Below are 19,673 nucleotides of genomic sequence, written 5' to 3'. Positions count from 1 at the left end.
TATGTGATCACACATCTGATCACGTTTCTGATTACACATACATCACAAATACAAGATTTCATATATATATATATATATATATATATATATATATATATATATATATATATATATATATATATATATATATATATATATATATATATATATATATTGACCCAGTAAATGGTCAGGAATTAATCAAGAAACGGCTACTTAACTAACCAAATATAAATAAATCTCGAGATCAAATTTGATCCAGAAATTAAAAAACAAATTATAAGGAATTCATAGAAAGGAAAATTAATTCAAAAAAGAATTCAAGGTTAAGATAGTTATTTTTTATATATTGATATATTTATATAATTTTAACAACAATTTAGAACAAAAATAAATATGATGAACCCAAAACCAAACGTTTGACGTGGGGTGAATACCCTACGTCATTAAAGTTCACTATAATAAGAAAGAAAGAAAGAAAAAAGAATACAAAATAAAAAATAAGAAAAAATATAAAATAATAATAATGCAAAGGGGGCAGCAACCACACACCATGTGATACTGTAGGATTACACTCAAAAACCAACTAGAAATCAAAACTGAATTTAACTAGAACCAAATCTCCTCCAAAAGCAACAAAACTAATATACATACTGATTTAAGAAATTTTCTTTCAATTTTCCTTTAAAATGAAGCATCTTCTTCATTTCATTGTCCAAATTATTCCATAAAAATAAAATTTGATACTTTCAGTTATATTACCTTTCAGTTAAAAAGACTTGGGCTGTACTGCGTACCATTTATTTTATTCACACAGAATAGATTAGGGGCATTGTTTTTTTTCTATTATTATTTTTATTTATTTTATTCGTTATTTTTATTTGCTAAAACAATTATTTTAAATTTATATATATAAATTCAATATGTTAAAAGTTCTCCTCGAGTCGACCCAGCTCTAAACGGGTATATGAAGAAATCTAGGGAAGGAAAGCAGGAAGGGTGTCCCCCACTCCCCATTGCAATTCCTGGCTGAAAGGCCACGAAACAGAGATCAGCACCGCCCGTTTGGACCTTAAGGGTCTAGTGCCGTCATACTTCATACTAAAAACAATTGCTCCTTTGGGCACAATTAGAACTGAACCAAACACACTAAAATTGGGCACAATTTCGCACGTACTAAAATTAGATTCGATTAGTCAAGTCTTAATTATCCTGGATCAATTTGATTTCTAATTAATTAAATAAAAAAAACAAGTTTTTTTTTTACTGAAAGTAAGGAGCAATATTAAAACCTAAAAGGTACAGAAATAATTACGTAATGAAGGGGTTCGCCCTCTCGTCAATACCCCGCTCTCTACGCTAGAGTTCGAATTTTGTTCCAATTCCTTAAGAATAACCCTTGAATCAAAAAGGCCGTTTAATTAGAATAAATTGCTCTTTTGAAAGTACTAAGAAAACTTTAGCGCAAGGAGCAAGGCACTGACGAGGGAGCAAACCCCTCATATAGGTAATAATTTCTGGTCGTTTTAAGTTTTAATGTTGCACCTTACTTTCAGTTAAAAAAAAAAAAACATTTTTTTTTCTTGATGTCAAAAAAAAATTCCACATTTTTGCAGATGGAAGCTTGAAACCTCTATAATACGGTTGTCTGATACATTGAATCTTATGGTGTGATTTTCATTAAGATTATATGACTTTTAGGGGGTATTTCCTCCTTTTTTCGGAAATAAAGCAAATCTTCTCAGGCTCGTAACTTTTGGTGAGTAGGACTAAACTTGATGAAACTTGTATATTTAAAATCAACATAAAAATCTGATTCTTTTTGTGTATCTATTGGTATCAAAATCCCTTTTTTAGTTTCAATTACTATTGAGCCGGGTCGTTCCTTACTTACAGTTCGTTACACCGAACTGTTTGATAAAATTGGATACAACTAATCCGAAATAAAATGTCGAATACTGAACTCTAGCGACAATCTTATTACAAATTAAATTACTGGAAAGATCTGTATCCCTGTAAGGCTTTTAAATTCAAGCCATAATAGGACTATTGGCTTGTAGCAGTCCTATTACAGCGATGTAAAATTGCTAAATATTCAGTTTTGCCCTGTTTCCAATTTCCTTTCGTCCAGTTTAAATCTTATGAAGGTTAGAAGGCAACGAGTATAACGATCTTTTTACTTACTTGGGGTGACGAAGCGGTACTTGAAGAACCAAGTCTTCTGGAATATCGAAAAAATGCGCTTCTCCGTCACCAGCCTGAACTATGAGGGGTAATATATCTTGTCTCGTCCCTTTTCCAGCCCAACCAAGCTTTTGAGCAGCCTAAAAATAAAAAACGAATTATTAAGACTAAATAATTATAAAAGCAAAATATGACAAAGCACAAACTTTTTTCAGAAAACTTAACAAAATAGATGAATTTACAGAGAGGAAAGCTCGAGGTTGCAAAAAAAGTGACTTGTACAGAATTGCGAACGAACGGGATTGCCAAGAAGCAAAGGAATAGTTCAATATATAGCAATACTAAAAAACTTCGATTCAACGCCTCTGTTTAGCAGCATTTTTTTTGTCTAAATTGGCATTTATGATGTTATCAGTGAATCGACAGCGCTTATTAATACTCTCCTAGCCTGTATCTCCACCCCCCCCAAACAAAATCCAATAATAATTATAGTCGGCAAGCACTGCTAATCTACAGTCAGCTTAGTAGATTGCACGTGTTTAGTCTTTTTAATCAAAGCAGATAGCAATTTTTTGACGTGGGGTGAATACCCTACGTCATTAAAGTTCACTATAATAAGAAAGAAAGAAAGAAAAAAGAATACAAAATAAAAAATAAGAAAAAATATAAAATAATAATAATGCAAAGGGGGCAGCAACCACAGACCATGTGATACTGTAGGATTACACTCAAAAACCAACTAGAAATCAAAACTGAATTTAACTAGAACCAAATCTCCTCCAAAAGCAACAAAAAAGTTATTTTTTGTCTTTAGAGTTTTAATCTTCCTTGGTAGCAAGACACAAAAATTAGTTTAGAGTGAATTTAGAGATACAAAAATTATATTATAAAATATTTTTAATATTTTTGTTTTAATCTGAAGAGCTGAAGTTACCAACTTCTGCTAGAGAATTGTATTCCACTCAATAGCATTGCAAAAACTACTATAAATCTTTTTTTACTGTTAATATCTGGCAGTTAATAATTCAATAATCATATCTGCTATAATAAACTAACAATATAGCAATGTCAGAGCAGAAAATGGGCAACATTCATTTGACTGTTCAGGCTCGTAACTTGCTTTTCTATCCATAATCAGCTGCTTCACACTGCATACTAGTAGCTGAACCAATTATAAACATTAAAAATACAGGAAAAAAAAATTTCAGCAGCGAAAATCAAATTGAAAGGGACAAAACACGCGTCACTTTGTTTTTATTTTTTTTTTTTTTTTTTTTTTTTTTTTTTTTTTTTTTTTTTTTTTTTTTTTTTTTACTTAAATTTTACAGACCTGAGTCAGCTCCAAGTTAAAAGGATCTCCAAGAAGGGTACCATCAGGTTGTTTATAGCATGCATATCCAATCATAGTAGAATTCCACACACGAAAGTCAAATCTTCCTTTTTGACGGGGTGGAAACACCGTTATTGCTGATCTTAAAGAGTAAAAGCCATGATTAAAAACTATTTAGCATAAATTTAATAAGAGAACAATAAAACATGAAAGGCGAGTAATAATTCCCAAATCCAGCCTCAAAAGCTGTAAAACAGAAACAATGAAAATAAAGACAATACAATTACACCTGCTCACTATTGTAGTGACAAGGGAGAGTCTCATTTTTCAGTTTTTGATTCGTTGATTTTTTTTAGTTTCAATCTTTATCGGTTTTTAATTCTTCCTTCTATTAATTTTTTTTTCTGCCGCTATTTTGATTCCGCTTTATTAAACTTGGTATTGTTTTACATTTATTTGTTTCATCCGTGTTTTTTCTGATGTTTTCTGTTTCACAAGTGTCATTACTTGGCATCAGACACAAAAGACACCGAACAAGAACGCAAAAAATATATCAGGTCTTTTCAAGATGGAAATACATGGAATGTTAGCCCAAAAACACATTCTTAAAAGTAAAATGAGACCAGTTGTACTATTTCACGAAAAAAAAAGGGAGGGGGCAATATATTTCAAAATGTAAGAAGTGGCTCACTTTTTTTATTCCAATTTTCTTTTTTTTTGGGGGGGGGGGGAATACCAAAAAAGGTGTTTTTCAAAATCAAGAGCAGGGACAAACACTAGAGTCAAGAGCCTGAATTTACCTACAACCCATATTCCCCGATGCAGGCTGAAATCTTCAGGAATGTCTTAAAATAGTGGGCCTAAAGTGCACTATTTTGGTCTTGTAAATCATAATCCTTCTCTTTTCAAATTTAGAGCCCTTCTGGTAGGGTTACGAACTGTCACTCCTAAATTACAAACACACAATTTCCTATTCATCTTCTGCTTTACAAAATCTCAAGAAGATATACAATGTGTTCTTGTGTATTCTGTGAAAAAACGAAAGTTTCAATTCTCCATACTCGTACAGATTATTTCCGAGAGTAGATTATGAAAACGATCTTCACAGATACTCACAACCTTGTTTGGGGTGTTGGTACACATTGAGAAAAAGGGATCTATATCCAAAGAAGCTATCACCAGAAATGCACAGGCTAGCAGTGCCGTCAGAAAGCTAAAAAAGACTTTGGAGATCTAGCACTTAATCCCAACGGCTTAAGCTTCTCATGTTGATAGAAGTGTTCTGCCCCTCCTCGACTCTACGCGTCAGAAATATATCGCCTCAACCAAAAGGAAGAGAGAAGAATCTAGTTCTGAAAACGAGTGCCCCCGTCGACTGCTTGCGTCCCCCCGACTCACAAGATAATGAACAGGAACGCAATGAATATAAAAGGGTCAGTCATCTCTCATTAGGAACAAATGAAGGCGACGATGGAGTTACTTTGGATACGTGATGCGCATGAGTAATTCCACAATTCCCAAGCAGTCTGTCCTTAGCCAAGTCAAAGTAGTCAAGACTTTTGGCTACTCAAAAGCAACCACTACAAAAACAAACCTAAAAATACACTCCAATTTTCGCACGATAGCAACCTACGAAAAGTTGCCTTACAACTGGTCTCTTTACAACCAGAGTGAGAAGAAAAAATAACAACCATTTTGGTCGTGTTTGACGTTACATCTGGACATTACTTTATATTGTTTGCTGAATCCTGTAAACGAGCATTCAGCAGAAGGATAAAATCTAGTTGTGATATTCGTTTAGTAAGAGACAAGTGAAATATCAGGCACCGTCATGTCCAGGTATCGCGACGAAAAAAGAGTAAATTTTACTTGTTTCCCGTGTACACAAGTTGGAAGCTTAAGGGATTCAGGGTTCTTTTTTTCAATAGAAAAACCTCTATGTCTCGTACGAAAAATTTCCCTCGTGTTCCTTAGTCATGTCTTAGTCAATGTCCTAAACAGTCTAAACAGTTTTTTTTTTCAAATTACAATCATATTGTAAAAGAGTTCAATTTCCAATGGTGAAATTCAATAGCAGATCGTCACAGATTATATTTTCAAATACACTACCCACCTTAACTAGCTTTAAAATTTGATAGAGCCTCCGAAAGTACAGTTAACAAGACGATAATACCATAATAAATTTGAGAAGAAACACTTATAAAAGGGAGAAAATCTTACCGTAGAATTCCACCATTTGTGGCGTATTGTAGGTGGGTACACATGGCTTCAAACATTCCCTGTGCTGTACCAACATGACGACTATCAAATACCTAAAAGAGGGATGAGATTTGATGTAAACACCAACCAGAGGAGCAAATACAACTAACAACTAATTCATTTTTATAAACTTTGCTGCAAAACTACTCTGAAGCAATCTCTTGTACCTTTTTTCCTTAAGCTGATTTGTAACCGAGATTGCCAAATGCAAACCTTCAAACTCGTCAGAACGAAAGAGGGAAAAAAACAACATACTACACACAAGTCTGGCCTTAAATGTTTACCGTTCACTCTTAACTTTCACTCCGTCAACACACAAAGCAAGATTGTTTGTGAACTGAACTTTGCAGTCCGTGTTGACGACAAAGCACCATAAAATATGTACCATACCAGTACTAATCTTATTTGAAGCTTTTTCAGCGCTTAATACTCAAGTTGAACACGTTATAAAATCTTGATATCTAAATAAAATTACGAAATTATACTGAAGTTAAGGCGTAAAAGATATTGCAGCCGCTACAAAAAAATGTATTGCACGACGTGAATCTTCATAAATGTCACGGTAAAGTATCGTACAAGACGTGTGTATGGAATCTTACCAACAGAAGGCCCGTCATTTCAATAACAGTTTCTCATGAATTATAAAAAAAGAAAATATTTCTGCAAGATTTTCAAAATTTTCTAATCACTGTATTTTTTCCAAATGCAGGGCTAGAGTCTCAGAAAAGCTTAAATCCAAAAATTGTGATATCTGTTGGCTCAAATTATAACAAAGTAGAGGCTTTCCTAACTTTCAGTAACGAATTCAAGTTTCTTCTTTAAGTCTCAAAAAGAGAGAGAAAATCTTTCAAGATTTTCAAAATTTTCTAATCACTGTATTTTTTCCAAATGCAGGGCTAGCGTCTCAGAAAAGCTTAAATCCAAAAATTGTGATATCTGTTGGCTCAAATTATAACAAAGTAGAGGCTTTCCTAACTTTCAGTAACGAATTCAAGTTTCTTCTTTAAGTCTGACTTTGATATGCATGTTCGTTTTTTAAAGGTAAAATTTGTAATCACCTTATCATGTAAGTAATTCTAGAAAAAGGCACAGACAACTCAAACAAGTAATAATAACAATATTCATTTAGATTAATGACATAAATGTCAGAATTAACTAACTAACCATCTAAAAAAAAACAAAAAAAAAACGATAAGATAAAGATATTTAATTTCAAAAAACGTCTATCACAAGCTCCGAAGGACCGAATTCGCATTTCGGAGTCATAAAACCATTAAAAAAAAAAAAAAAAAAAAAAAAAAATAGTAGCACAACAACTAAAAAACTGGCTAAACAATGTCATAAACAACAAAATCAGAAAGTCAAAGCCATTCATTAGTTAAAAAAAAAAGAAAGACAAGAAGAATTAAGCTTTAAAATGGAAGAAAGTTAAAAAGGTAAGAACTAGAAAAGATCTAAAAAAGAGTGAGATAAAACTAGCGTTGGAAAGGTTTAAAAGAGAACATATAAACAAATGAGAGGGAACGAAAGAATCAAACGAACACAAAACTTTGGTATCACAAGTACCAAAGAAAAAAAGGGAAAACTAGCGGTTTATTTTATAAGTAATGAATGGGAAAAGGTTTTTTCAGACCTAGATGTTAAGCAGCGAATGGAGGACAAGATACGAACGGATTCAGACACAGTGCATGGCAGGTGGTGTCTGGATAGGGAGTGTCTCTTGGGGAAAATATTTTCCTTAAGAAGGTTTATTATTGCATTTGCTTTTTGCATAACGGAGGCAAAACATTCCTCTGTTGTGCTCAAGAGTTTCCAGCTTGGTCTTTTTTAGAAGGAGCGGATGGTACCTTGGCTTCTTTAAAAATTATTCTCAGGGCTCTTTTTTGAATAGATTCAATTTTTTCTGATTCATCACGAGACATGCCAGGATGCTCAACTGGTCATGCATATTCAAGATGCGGGCGGACAAAGGAAATACAGATCGGTAAAGAATGAAATGGGGGGGGGACGTTAAATTTATTCAAGAGCTTAAGGAGAGACATGGACGCATTAGCTTTATGGAAATATTTTTAGCGTGGATATCCCACTTTAAATTAGATGAAATTGCAATCCCAAGTAATTTAAAGGAAGACACAGAAATATCTGGAGGAATAAGGTTGAGGAAAAGGTGTGAGGTTTTAAGGAAACGTATTGGCATTATAATAGATTTAGAGGGGTTTACTCTCATGTCTAAGACCGCAGCGTCATCTGCAATATCATTGAGGATACTCATAGGGTTGCTTACAAAGTTTCGGAAGCAGGCTCCAACAACCGTTAGTAACAGAAAAAAGGAGGGGACCTAGGAGAGTACCTTGGGGTAATCCATTGTGAACGAGGAGAGGACTGGAATAACGATTCTGATATTTGCCTTCCTGTGTTCTATTTGACAAAAAGGAGGCAACCAATTTAACCAGGAAAGGATCAATATTGAAATCAGTTACAAATTTCTCAACCAAAATATTGTGGTTAAAAAGGTCAAATGCTTATTGAAGGTCAATGGAAATTAAATTTAGCCAGCAATTAGGTTTTTCGAGAATTTTTCCAATTGAGTCAATAAGAAAAAAAAGTAATGGGAAGTAGAAGCGGATGTGATATTCCCGAATTGTCTCTGGACAGTAAAAGGTAGGATTTTCTCCTTTACCCAATCTCCAAGGAATCTTCATATAGTTTAGAGAACATAGGAGTAAGTGAAATAGGATGAACACCTTCAACACTAGGTTTTCCGCCTTTCTTATTCAAGGGGGTTATGAGACCCTGTTTCCAAATTTGCAGATACTGGCCAAACTCAGTAATCTCCTTGAAAATAACAGACAAGGGCTTTAAGTCTAAGTCACTGAAAGCACTAATGGAAGAAAAGGGATATCTAAAGGGCAACACTTGTTTTTTGTAGTTTCCCAATTTTTCTTTTGATATGAGACAGAGATATGGAGGGGAAAGCAGGTGGGAGAATATTAATGGGTAATTGATAAGACAATGCCAGAAGGCTCTGTACGATAGAAGCAAGGAACTTGTTAAGATTATTACCAGTAACTTCTGGGGATTCAGGTAATTTGAAATCAAGTTGGTATAGACTCCTGCCACATAACTTTTTTTACCTCGGAGTACCAAATTCTTAGTTTTTTGGTAAACAATTCTTTGACCTTGTTCTTGAAGTAGGATCAGGCAAATTTTACGTATTTATGTTGTATTACGTTTGTCACTGGAGGACTTTTTAAATCTTTTTTTCTGGGAAAGAAATTATATATTTTTGCTTTAGCTTTTTGTGAAAGGTAGTGACTTTTTCATGAAGACCATGCAAAATTATAAATATCAGACCAATCCTCAGTATTCAACCACGTTTCAAAAGAAAAAAAGGCCAGCATTTTGAAGAGGGTGGAAAGAGCCATAAGTTACTGAGAATGTATATTTGAAATTAAAAAGGGGGACAGGAGGAGGGGAAAATGATAACTCTTACCCAATGGAGGCAAAGCTGAGGGGGGACTGCAGAAATTATTCAGATAGTTAGCATGACATCTAGAGAGGAATTTCCCCTAGTTGTTGGTATTTTAACTATTTGCCTAACTTTTAGAGAGGAGCATATTGAATTCATCGTAAGTTTATTGGGATTACAAACCAGAAAAAGTCCTGCGCTTGGGTACTTAGAGACAACAAAATCAGCGCTGGTCTGCAACTGCTGGAGAAATTTGCGTTTTGCATCAACATTTTGGTTTGTCCAGTAATAGAAGAAAGCTATTGCAATGGATATTATAGGGACGGGGGAGTATTTTAGGTATAATACTTTGCCAAAGGATTTCATCGTACTCAGATAAATTAAGAACAGGAATAATTTTAGAAAAAAATATTTAAACTATTTTACTAATATCATATGTTAAAAATAAATGAAAGAAATGGTTTCCATTGATATTTATTTTAAAAGAGTTTGATCTGGTAAAATTTCAACAATGACATTTACAGATGGCAAAGCAGTAATTAGGTGTGTGAAGACTAGGTGGCAGATGAGCTTTTCCTTGGACAGAAATTTGTAGAAGCTGCTGGTCGAAAGGAAAATAAACGAGTCATCTCTTATTTATGATTAACTGAGACAAAATTATAAAACATTCTTTTGTTTGTTGGTTTTTCCTTTTTTTGGACTAAACCAGAATTTTGTGCATGCTTCCAAATCTAGCGTAACCCACCAGTTTTGGACACACAACTTTTATTTTTGAAACATTATTCTTATTCTTTTTCAGTCTTAACTCTTCCTCCCAGCTTATTCAATTGCACTAGGTAGTTTATTTAAGCGGTTACTTATTTAACATCACTAAAAGTTTAATATAAAAAATTAGCGGTAACTAGATCTTCTAGGGCTTCTATGAAATTTTTCGATGTTATTTTAGTCAGAGGAAGAAGAATTTGGAGGATACTGCATTTGAAAGAAAAGGACGGGGAGTTAATCAATGCTACACAATAGCCAATCATGCATATTTTATGGACGTTACAAAAAAAAACTATTAAACGCTTTAAATTGGGCTTTAAGACTAGCTATGTGGACAAACTAAACTGTTCTTCCGCAAAGCAAGTCTATTTATCTTAAATTAATAAGTTTAAAACTGTGAATTGTACCTGTAGCTTTTTCCATTGGATACGTCCAGGACAACGTGGGGCATTCCTCCAGGCAACTGTAGCACCATATTTCAATTCTTCAGTTTTCATGATGTAACCATCTGATTCTTCGATCTGCGTTTTAATTTCGCTCCAACGGTTTAGATGCTCAGCAGATTCAAATCTAGCATGATGAGACCAAAGAATTTTAGTAGCCTCCACAAAGAGTAGAAATGCCACCACAGATAAGTAAATTGTAGACAAGGAGGATAAGTCAATATTCATTGTGATTACAGTTTCAGTTATTTAAATGGTATCTTCTTTTTTTCTTATGGGAAAAATCACAAGTATGTAATTTGACGTTAATGACGTGAAAAACAGGGAATAAAAAAAATCAGTTATCGGTTATTTCCAAATCTATTAAATCTATTAAGCGACAAGTAAATGCTCGGAGAGCATGACTCTTCAAAAAAAGAAAAACATATTTTTCAATATAGCCTGAAACTATCCTCTTTTTAAGATTCATCAATACTTATCAAGAATTCCTGTTGTCAATAGAGGCAAAAATAACCAAAAATGGCCCAAACAGCTACTTTGCAAACTTTTAAAATTTACCATGTGAAAAGATTCGAGAACAAATTCAAAATATCACTTTTAAATTAAATTAAATTACAAAGGAGGCATAGGCTTAGATTGAAAGTTAGTCATCTATGATGTATTCACCGTATTTTGTACTAGTGTGCCAAATAAGAACCTGGGAGCTTCAATATTAAATCAGATTTGCAAAAAAGGGTGCCAAGAACTTACACAAAAATAGTTCAATTAACAACACTATACTTAAAGACTTTCCAGCTATAGGGTGGGTGCAAATCGCATATAGGGCGAAACCCCAATTTTTCACAGAACTAGAAACTAAATTGCTTCTAAACTTTTTATTTCATTTAGACATGGAGGCATTTACAATCGAAGTGTTTCATTGCAATCAGTGGAAGGAGAATAGCAATTGTTGCAATCCTTTTTGGTAACAATCGCTTGTATGAGGTGTGCATGCAGCAGTCAGGTACACAAAATAGCCATATATTATTTGAATAACGATCTGCTAATGACAACTTTTCAACACAAAGAAGATTTGAAATTAGGGTAATTCATCGCTATACTTGCGAACGTTGGACAGAAAAGAAGAGCAGGGGTGCCTCCCTGAAACAATGGTTCCAAGTCTCAAACCCTTTTTTCATTTCTCATTTCAGTTTTTATTCATTTATGGAATTCCACGGAGATAGTCAGGATCTCTGATCCTCCTTGTGCAAAAACGGCGGTAATGATTTCCCTTACACATTTTGTTCAGACAAAATATGTGCTGTAAAGAATAACAACCAAAGGGCACAACTTCAACATTTTTACAGCGTAATTTCAGGCGAAAGTCTTACCGGCTCCAATGCGCTTCCTCTATTTCACCCAATCTCCAGAAAGTTTCTATTTAAGAACATAAATTAATGTTTTTCTTTGAATGTCACAAATCCTATGTTCATTTGTGTTTTAATCGAAATCAGATGTGAAAGAAGACATTTTTTTTTTTTTTTTTTTTTTTTTTTTTTAGGGGCTTGAGCTCCACCAAAACGTCTTGAAAAAAGGAAATTAGCTTAATGTATTGTAGCTTAGTCGCTTAATTTATCAACTATTTGAAAACGGTTTTAAAATAATTTGTGTTTGTTAACAAGTCTATGAAAGGAGAAGATGTTGATCATTTGAACGGACAAAAAGTTAAATCAAAAGGAGTTATTTCTTCTGAAGAGATTAACTTACAACTTGCATATTATCATACTGGAATTATTAGATATAGCACCATTAGAATTTGTTCAAAGAGAAGGACAAGATGAAGCCAGTGGAGTCAATAAAATGGGAGAGGCGATTACCCAATAGATTCTGAAAACACAGTTTTTGTTATTTTAAGCAAGAAATTAATAAAACAATAGCGTCTTACCTCCACCCTAGACTTTGATAGATACTATTTTTCTGTATATTCTAACAAAATAGAAAAAAAACTTTACAATCCCCCCCTTCATTTTCATCGATTGATATTCCTGTAAAAGAGACGTGAATGTACATGCTATGAACAATTTTAGCTGATAATGGTAGTTTTAGCAAAGCCTGGCGACAATGAGTGAGTTGAGTAAAAAAGTGTGTTTAAAATCCTCAACAAACAGCCAACTCACGCATAGACACCCACATAGCAGATCAGTAATGACGCCAGCCAGCCCTTCATCCTATCCTTTTAAGATAAAAATAAATCCTAGATGGGTGTAAAATTCAAAAAAGTTTTGTTTTCTAACAATGAAATCATTTCTATACCTTAGTCCCCTATAGATATACCTTTGGGGATAACAAGACCCCACATAGCTCTTATAAAAGGGTCACAAGTTAAGCAATTTGCCCACTGTTCACACATATTTAGATTTACTACTATGTATCTTTTTGTGAATTAAAACTTGCCAAAAAAAAAATTGTAAATTTTATTTATTAAAGTTACGAAAATCACACCCTATTTTTCATCAAAATTGCATTCTTTGCAATAACATAAATAAAAGATAATTCTGAACGTCTTTGTTCACTCCAATATATTCGAACGCGGTCAATAATTGTAGTGGCAGTCCTGGCCCCTCTTGCGCCTGGGGAAAAACCCTGATTAGAATTCTCCCTTTCTCCAAAACCTTGCAGCACAAATTCTAACAAAATTGCTACTTATTAGCAACAAAATTGATCAACGAAATTTTTATTTATTTAAATCTGACTTTTCTTACTTTACATGGGCAAATAAAAATCTCGGATTCAATTTCTTTATGTCCACTGCCAACCGCGCCCTTTACTTTATTTCAATTAAAATGAAATTTTAAAAATCGCAAAATCTTTGTAACTCTTATATCATTCATTTGAAAGTTTACACCCCCCAAAATTTTTTCGCCCGGGGCAAGTGCCTCATCTGTCCCGCTAAAACCACCTCTGGTAGAGTGGTAAGTATCAAATTAAAATAAAAGGCAAAAATTTAGCGAGATAGATGTGACTGGTTTTTACTGCATAACAGATTACATATTGGTGGAATGTTTGACACAGCTGGGCGTCAGACTATTGGACGTAAGAAAAAATAATTTGAAAATTAAAAACCCAACAGTAGAATATGTGTCCATGATAATAGCAGTACCGAAACCATAATAGGGCCAAAACAATTTTCCTTAGAAAAGTTTACATTAGGTTTTTTTAGGACTTTCATTCTTTCATGTTTATAAAATCCTAAGAAATCCTTTTCTTATGTATTTTATTGGAATGCACTTTGTTCATTCGTTTGGTCAATCATTCACTGGAGAATGCAAATATTGTAAAAAAAAAGGTGCTGATTTCAAAAAGTTCGTGGCAACGAACAGTAAGTGAATATGGAGCGCATGCTAATAGTAACCGAGACTCGAAAATAGTAGTTTTGACAGTGGTACATACGTAGAAAAATTTTGATTTTTTTAGTGATCCTAAATATGCAATATTCATCAAGTTTCAGGTTACCCAAAAAACTCAAGAGCCTGAAAAAATTTACCTGATCTTCAGAAAAAGCGAAAAACACCAACAAAAGGGCAAGTGGTCTTGATGAAAATAATAAAACCAAATCAACATATCTGAGAACCCTGCAGCCCCAGTAGATACTTCAAGTTCTAATGTGTAAAATACAAAATTACGTTTTGTGTACATGGACACAGAAGTGTTTTTATATGTTTTTTTTTTTTTTGTCTTCCCATTGGTAATCATCTCGAACCAATGGTCCCAGATTATCATTACATAAAAAAACAAGTTTCTTCAACTGAAAGTAAGTAGCAACATTAAAACTTAAAACGAACAAAAATTATTACGCATATGAAGAGGTTCACCCTCGTCAATACCTCGTTCTTTACAATAAAATTGGAATTTTGTTCCAACTGTTTAAGAATGACCCCTGAATCACAAAGGCCGTTTAATTAGAATAAATGGCTCTTTTGAAAGTAAAAAGAAAAATACTTTAGCAGGGGTGTCTGATACGGTGAATCTGACGGTGTGATTTGTATTAAGATTCTATGGCTTTTAAAGGGGGTGTGTCTCCTTTTTTCGAAAATGAGGTAAATTTTCTAAGGCTCGTAACTTTTTATGGGTAAGACCAAACTTGATGAAACTTACATATTTGAAATGAGCATACAAATTTAATTCTTTTGATGTATCTATCGGTATCAAAATTCCGTTTTTTAGACTTTCTGTTACTATTGAGCCGCGTCACTCCTTAACTACAGTTTGCTTCCAAGAATTGTTTGATCTTAGTCCCTTGGCGACATGTCCTTGGGCGACATGAAATTTTCATGTCGCCCATTTCTGGGGCGACATGAAAATTTCTTCAAGATTAAACAAATCAGTTTTATTGGTAAAAAAACACAAATATTGCAAAGATTTTTGATATATCGTAAAAATTGCAAAGATAAAATTTATTAGGAATGATTTAGTATTGGATCTTTTTTTCGGTATATGATATGTTTGAATACAGATGACTGAAAACTTTGCGTTTGGGAGAGACCGAAATCCCTTTATTGAGGTTTTTCACAGCACTCTCCCCTCCAAGGAGGGTGAAAAAAAATCTTAAAGCAACCTGTATGTTATCCCACCCCAACTATTGTTCATTGGTATTTTACGAATTAGGATTTGTTTGATAAAACATTGCATTGTCAGTGTTAATGTGTCTCATCTAGGACAAACTACAAATAAGAGACAAATAATACCAAATAATAATAACGCGAATGAACAGACGCCCAAGTTAACCTTCGATATAAAATCTTCATTTGTCATGGCTGCAATATCAGCTTTTTTCTATAAATGAGTTTTATGTACCCGCCCAGTCGCAAGTGCTTTTTTGTATCTTTCTTTGGGCGTCTTCTTGGATCCCAGGGGCGAGTTGCAGGAAAGGATCAGTAGCTGACAACCTGACTCAACCAAAAGGGAAAAAAGAGATAATGCTAACCATATACGAAAAGCAACCGTAAAGAATGCTTCAGCAAACCAGCGACCTATAGTAAAGAGAAAAAAAGGCTCCTGGAGCACCAAAAAGAAAGAGGGATTTTGCTGATTTCGTAAAGCTGATCATCGTATGGGTCAGCAAAGGTGGTTGACAAACCCTCAAGGATGAAGATGTTGTCCTTCTTATGGAACCAAAGATTATGGAAGACAATCTGAACTGTTCTCCTGATATTGTCTTGGTGAAATTAGAGGGCAGCATAACAAAGGAAAGATGCAAAGATGGCATCGTCGGTCAAGGAGGAGGTGAATAACTCAGGAGAGAGATGCTTAGCCCTAGCCCTAGGATACATAACCCTGATAAGAAATTTTTCCATCGACTATGCAAAAGTGGGATAACTGGAGAAGCTTTCGAGGCTGTTGGTGGCATGAAATCAGTTTCATTTCTCAAGGAGAGATTGGCCTAAGAAAGACTCACATTAAAGAAGGAAAACAAATCGAACAACATGTGGCAACTGATGAAGATCTGACTGGGAAAATACAGGAGCGGGACTACCGTCTCCCATTTGGAATGAGGTTTTAACACTGTTAAAACATCTTTTTGAGGGAGCTTCAAAACATATTTTATATTGATGCCAGCATATATGCCAAAGGACTAGAATTTTGGAGGCTAATCTGCATCATTTTCAAGAAGCCGCCTATAATCTTGGAAAGTTGCTGGGAGAGACGCGGACATGTATAGCAACGGTATAGGAGCCATGTACCATCACCAGAAAAATTATACAGAAGATCAGAGAGGCAGAACTCCATCTCCATTATGGGCTAATTACCACTCCAAGAGCATGCATTTATTATTCCAAAAATGAAGATATAGTCAGGACGCCACGCTTGGCTATCACGCTTATTTCAAGAAGGGTGCACGACGGAATGGGGTTATTATGAAACACATACCAAAACATAACCTAAAAAAATGCTGATACCGAAAACAAAAACTGCCCTTTAAAACAAGGGGGGAAGTCTTTTAAATTTGGATCTGAACTTCAGATTTCCCGAAAATCGTTATCTAGCGAGCAAAAGCCGCAAACGCCGGTTTCACACGTCATTTTCCGGTGTTCTTTAGAAGAAAAAAGCAAGATTGGTTTTGTTTTGACTGCTGTTGCTTTAGTATCAAGACCGAATCAAGACAACAGAAGTGGAGAAAGAAGTTCCTGGCGATAGTTTTTGGTTAATTAAGTGGAGGTTGCATAGCATATGATGTTACTTGTGAGTAAGGCCTTTTTTGCATGTCATCACTTGGTCTCATTGAGTAATTTTTCTATTATCCAAAAAGTCTTGAGTGAAAGGGTATTCCTCTGAAGCTGAAATTAGAATTCTCTATGCTTAAGGCCCATATAATGTCAGTTTTCTTTTGCTCTCTTGATCCATGTCCAAACCATTTTGACTGGCAAACCAATAGCTGTATTTTTGGCACTTGCTCACCAGGAATCAGAACTGACACAAAGTTGGTCATGAACCTCAGTGGAAAGGATTTTCCTATCCACTACATGGATTACATCCAGTCAGGCCATAATGAGATAGATATGAAATAAACAGACCATGTGATTCATAATTTAATCCTTTATCTGAATAGAACAATCATTTCACATACTTTAGAAAATTCTGGAATTTTCAGTTACCAGAATTTGGAAAGCCTGATTTCGTTTTAATCTTCAGCTTTCTGGGAATTTGGGGTCTAGGCCACCCCACCCACAACCCTATAGCCTGGCCCCAAATCCCTTCGTCTCCCCCGAAAGACTGATTAATAGAATCTAGAGGATGTACGGAGTCCCACAGTGATATATCTTCTAAATTTGGTATAGGTACAGTTTAGGTTCCCCTGATAAAAACAACTTGTTTTTTATTGAATATTATTCGCTTAATTGGGCAATGATCATTCAGTCAATAATCAGATACTGTCTAGTAGAAATAGGATACAAACAAATAACTTTTTACTGTATATTTGGGTTCTATTAGCAGGGCCTCTGTATCCTTCACTAAAAGGTCAACTAACATATCTCCAACTTTATACTAAATTTCTTCAAGGAATTTCAAGAGGAAATGATCGTTAATATTTAGATATAGTATTGAACTCTGAATTGAATGGTATTTTTATTTCTTAGCTATCTCATGAAGGTCCTAAATTCCAAATTAACCAAATTGTGAGCAGACATATTATTGACAAATACAATTGTGGGTAATTAAAGCAAAGCTTTAAAGTAAAGCAATTAAAGTGAGTTAAGAAAGTAAAACTTCAAGTAAACAAAGTTAAAACTATATTAAAATTTAAATTGAAAAAAAAATTAAAACTAAAGTTGAAATTAAAGTAAAATTAATCAAAGTAAAGTAAAGCTTATCGAATGCATGTTTTCCAGAGTACCAAAGAGGAGGATTTGCAGATAGAACTGAAGTAGTTGACCTGCTTCCAGGTATCCAGACTGTCAACTGCGAGAGAGATTTGCCATTGAACTGAGGAGCATACATGAAGAAGCAGATATCCGTGTCACTCTTCACACGGGGTCTTATAAGACCACTCCTAATGTGTTGGTTTGCTTGCAGGACAAAGTCATTTCAATCACTAAACTTGCAAATAGACTCCCGTCGTCTCTAGTGAATTCAATTGTGTTTTTGCACTCCTAATGTGTTTGCACACGGGGTTCTGTACCAGGACGGGGTCTTATAAGACCACTCCTAATGGGCTGGTTTGTTTGCAGGACAAAGTCATTTCAATCACTAAACTTCCAGATAGACTCCCACCGTCTATAGTGAATTCAATTGCGTTTTTGCATTGTTTCACCGGTTGTGATATTTTGAGCTTCATTTTCTTCAAAGAAAAGAAGACGATCCTTAGAGCAGTCGTACCGTGGTTACCTCGAATATATGCTCTTGCTCAAATGATTTTGGAAGAAATCGACCGAGTAGTTGAGCTTGAGGAAGATATTATGAAGCTGTATTATGAGATTTTGATAGCTTCACACAGAAACCTACAGGAATTTTCGGGTTTGAATGACCTCCTTTCACTTGTTCCCTTCGCCGGAAAACGCTGAAGAACCTGCCTCAAACCGACGGCTTCTTTGCCTTACATGCGAAACGGTGCATTTACCAATGGCCCATTATGCTGCAGGTCCTTATGCCTCGGACGGGAGATGAAGAACAGATGCATAGTACCCATTAAATCAACCCTTCCGGCTTGGCCATCCACTATTCAGAAAACTTCACCATATTCCAAGTGTAAATCTTGTGGACAAAAATGTCCATGCGCAGACAGAAGTTGCGATATTTTGTGCTCTTGTTGTGGGAAGTGCTGCGAGGCCGAGGCTGATTCAGACGAGGAATAATTGTGCGCGACTTGAAATGGAGGGGTACTAAGAAAAAAACATTATGAATTTGGGAAAGTGAAAAATAAATAAATAGTGTTAATTCTGACTTTGTTTAGTTTCTTTACCTGCGTTATTGCTGCCATTTTTTTAACTAATCGTGTTAGTTTGCTATGAAGACATTCTATAGCCTCTAGGCATTTCTATCTCGTACTTGAGCGGAAAACTGCACCTCAAACTTTGCGGAAAATGCATTTTCTTGCATGAAACACCAAAAGTATAATAAAATATCAAGTTTTGGAGTGTTTCACCCATTGCAAGCAAGTGCCCTTGATAATTTTCGAATCAGCATGGTCGGCTTAGCAGGAGGGGGGGGGTCTAATTATCATACTTGTCCCATCCCGTCAAGGTATATTTCACATTTTCCTGGCGCCCAGACTAATAATTGGAAACTATCCAAGTAAAGTTTAATAGATGTAGTCACAATAATTCTGAAAAACCTAATTGGTTATAGACGTGTAGTATTTTGTTTGGCTTATATGCCACATGATGAAGAAGAACAACCCGCTAAGCTAAGGTAATAGGAAATAGAGAATATGAGGGTTATAGACTAATTGGTTATAGACGTGTAGTGTTTTGTTTGGCTTATATGCCACATGATGAAGAAGAACAACCCGCTAAGCTAAGGTAATAGGAAATAGAGAATATGAGGGTGAGAAAAAAAACTAATCACATCATTAACATCTACATTCCACAGCTCACAAATGTTTGTGAAAAAACCACCAAGTGGGAAGCACAACTCCGAGCGTTTACAGCCTAGCAAAAGATAGTTTGCAATCAACAACGCTTGATTAATAGCTAATAAAATGTCCTACAGCACATGTACCACAAGTCAATTAGATAGTTCAGATCCATATCTTAAGGTTTCTCCTAAA

The 19,673-nt window shown here is 34.7% G+C and overlaps 1 protein-coding gene across 2 annotated transcripts in view; it reads right to left on the bottom strand.

Annotated features, from left to right (window-relative positions):
* The window catches only part of LOC136031426 (nitric oxide synthase-like protein), a gene marked incomplete at its 3' end in the record, with an annotated part of 110,263 nt that overhangs the window by 70,928 nt on the left and 19,662 nt on the right, over window positions 1-19,673 (bottom strand). For both annotated transcript variants that reach the window (XM_065710995.1, XM_065710996.1), the window contains 4 exon segments: window positions 2,164-2,303; window positions 3,494-3,635; window positions 5,714-5,805; window positions 10,394-10,556. In XM_065710995.1, coding sequence (XP_065567067.1) covers window positions 2,164-2,303; window positions 3,494-3,635; window positions 5,714-5,805; window positions 10,394-10,556 — 537 coding nt within the window.

Source organism: Artemia franciscana, chromosome 9 (genome assembly GCF_032884065.1).
Source record: "Artemia franciscana chromosome 9, ASM3288406v1, whole genome shotgun sequence".
In the NCBI taxonomy this organism is placed as follows: Eukaryota; Metazoa; Arthropoda; class Branchiopoda; order Anostraca; family Artemiidae; genus Artemia; species Artemia franciscana.
The sequence above is the reverse complement of the archived record's forward strand: the minus strand, read 5'-3'. Positions and strand labels throughout refer to the sequence as shown.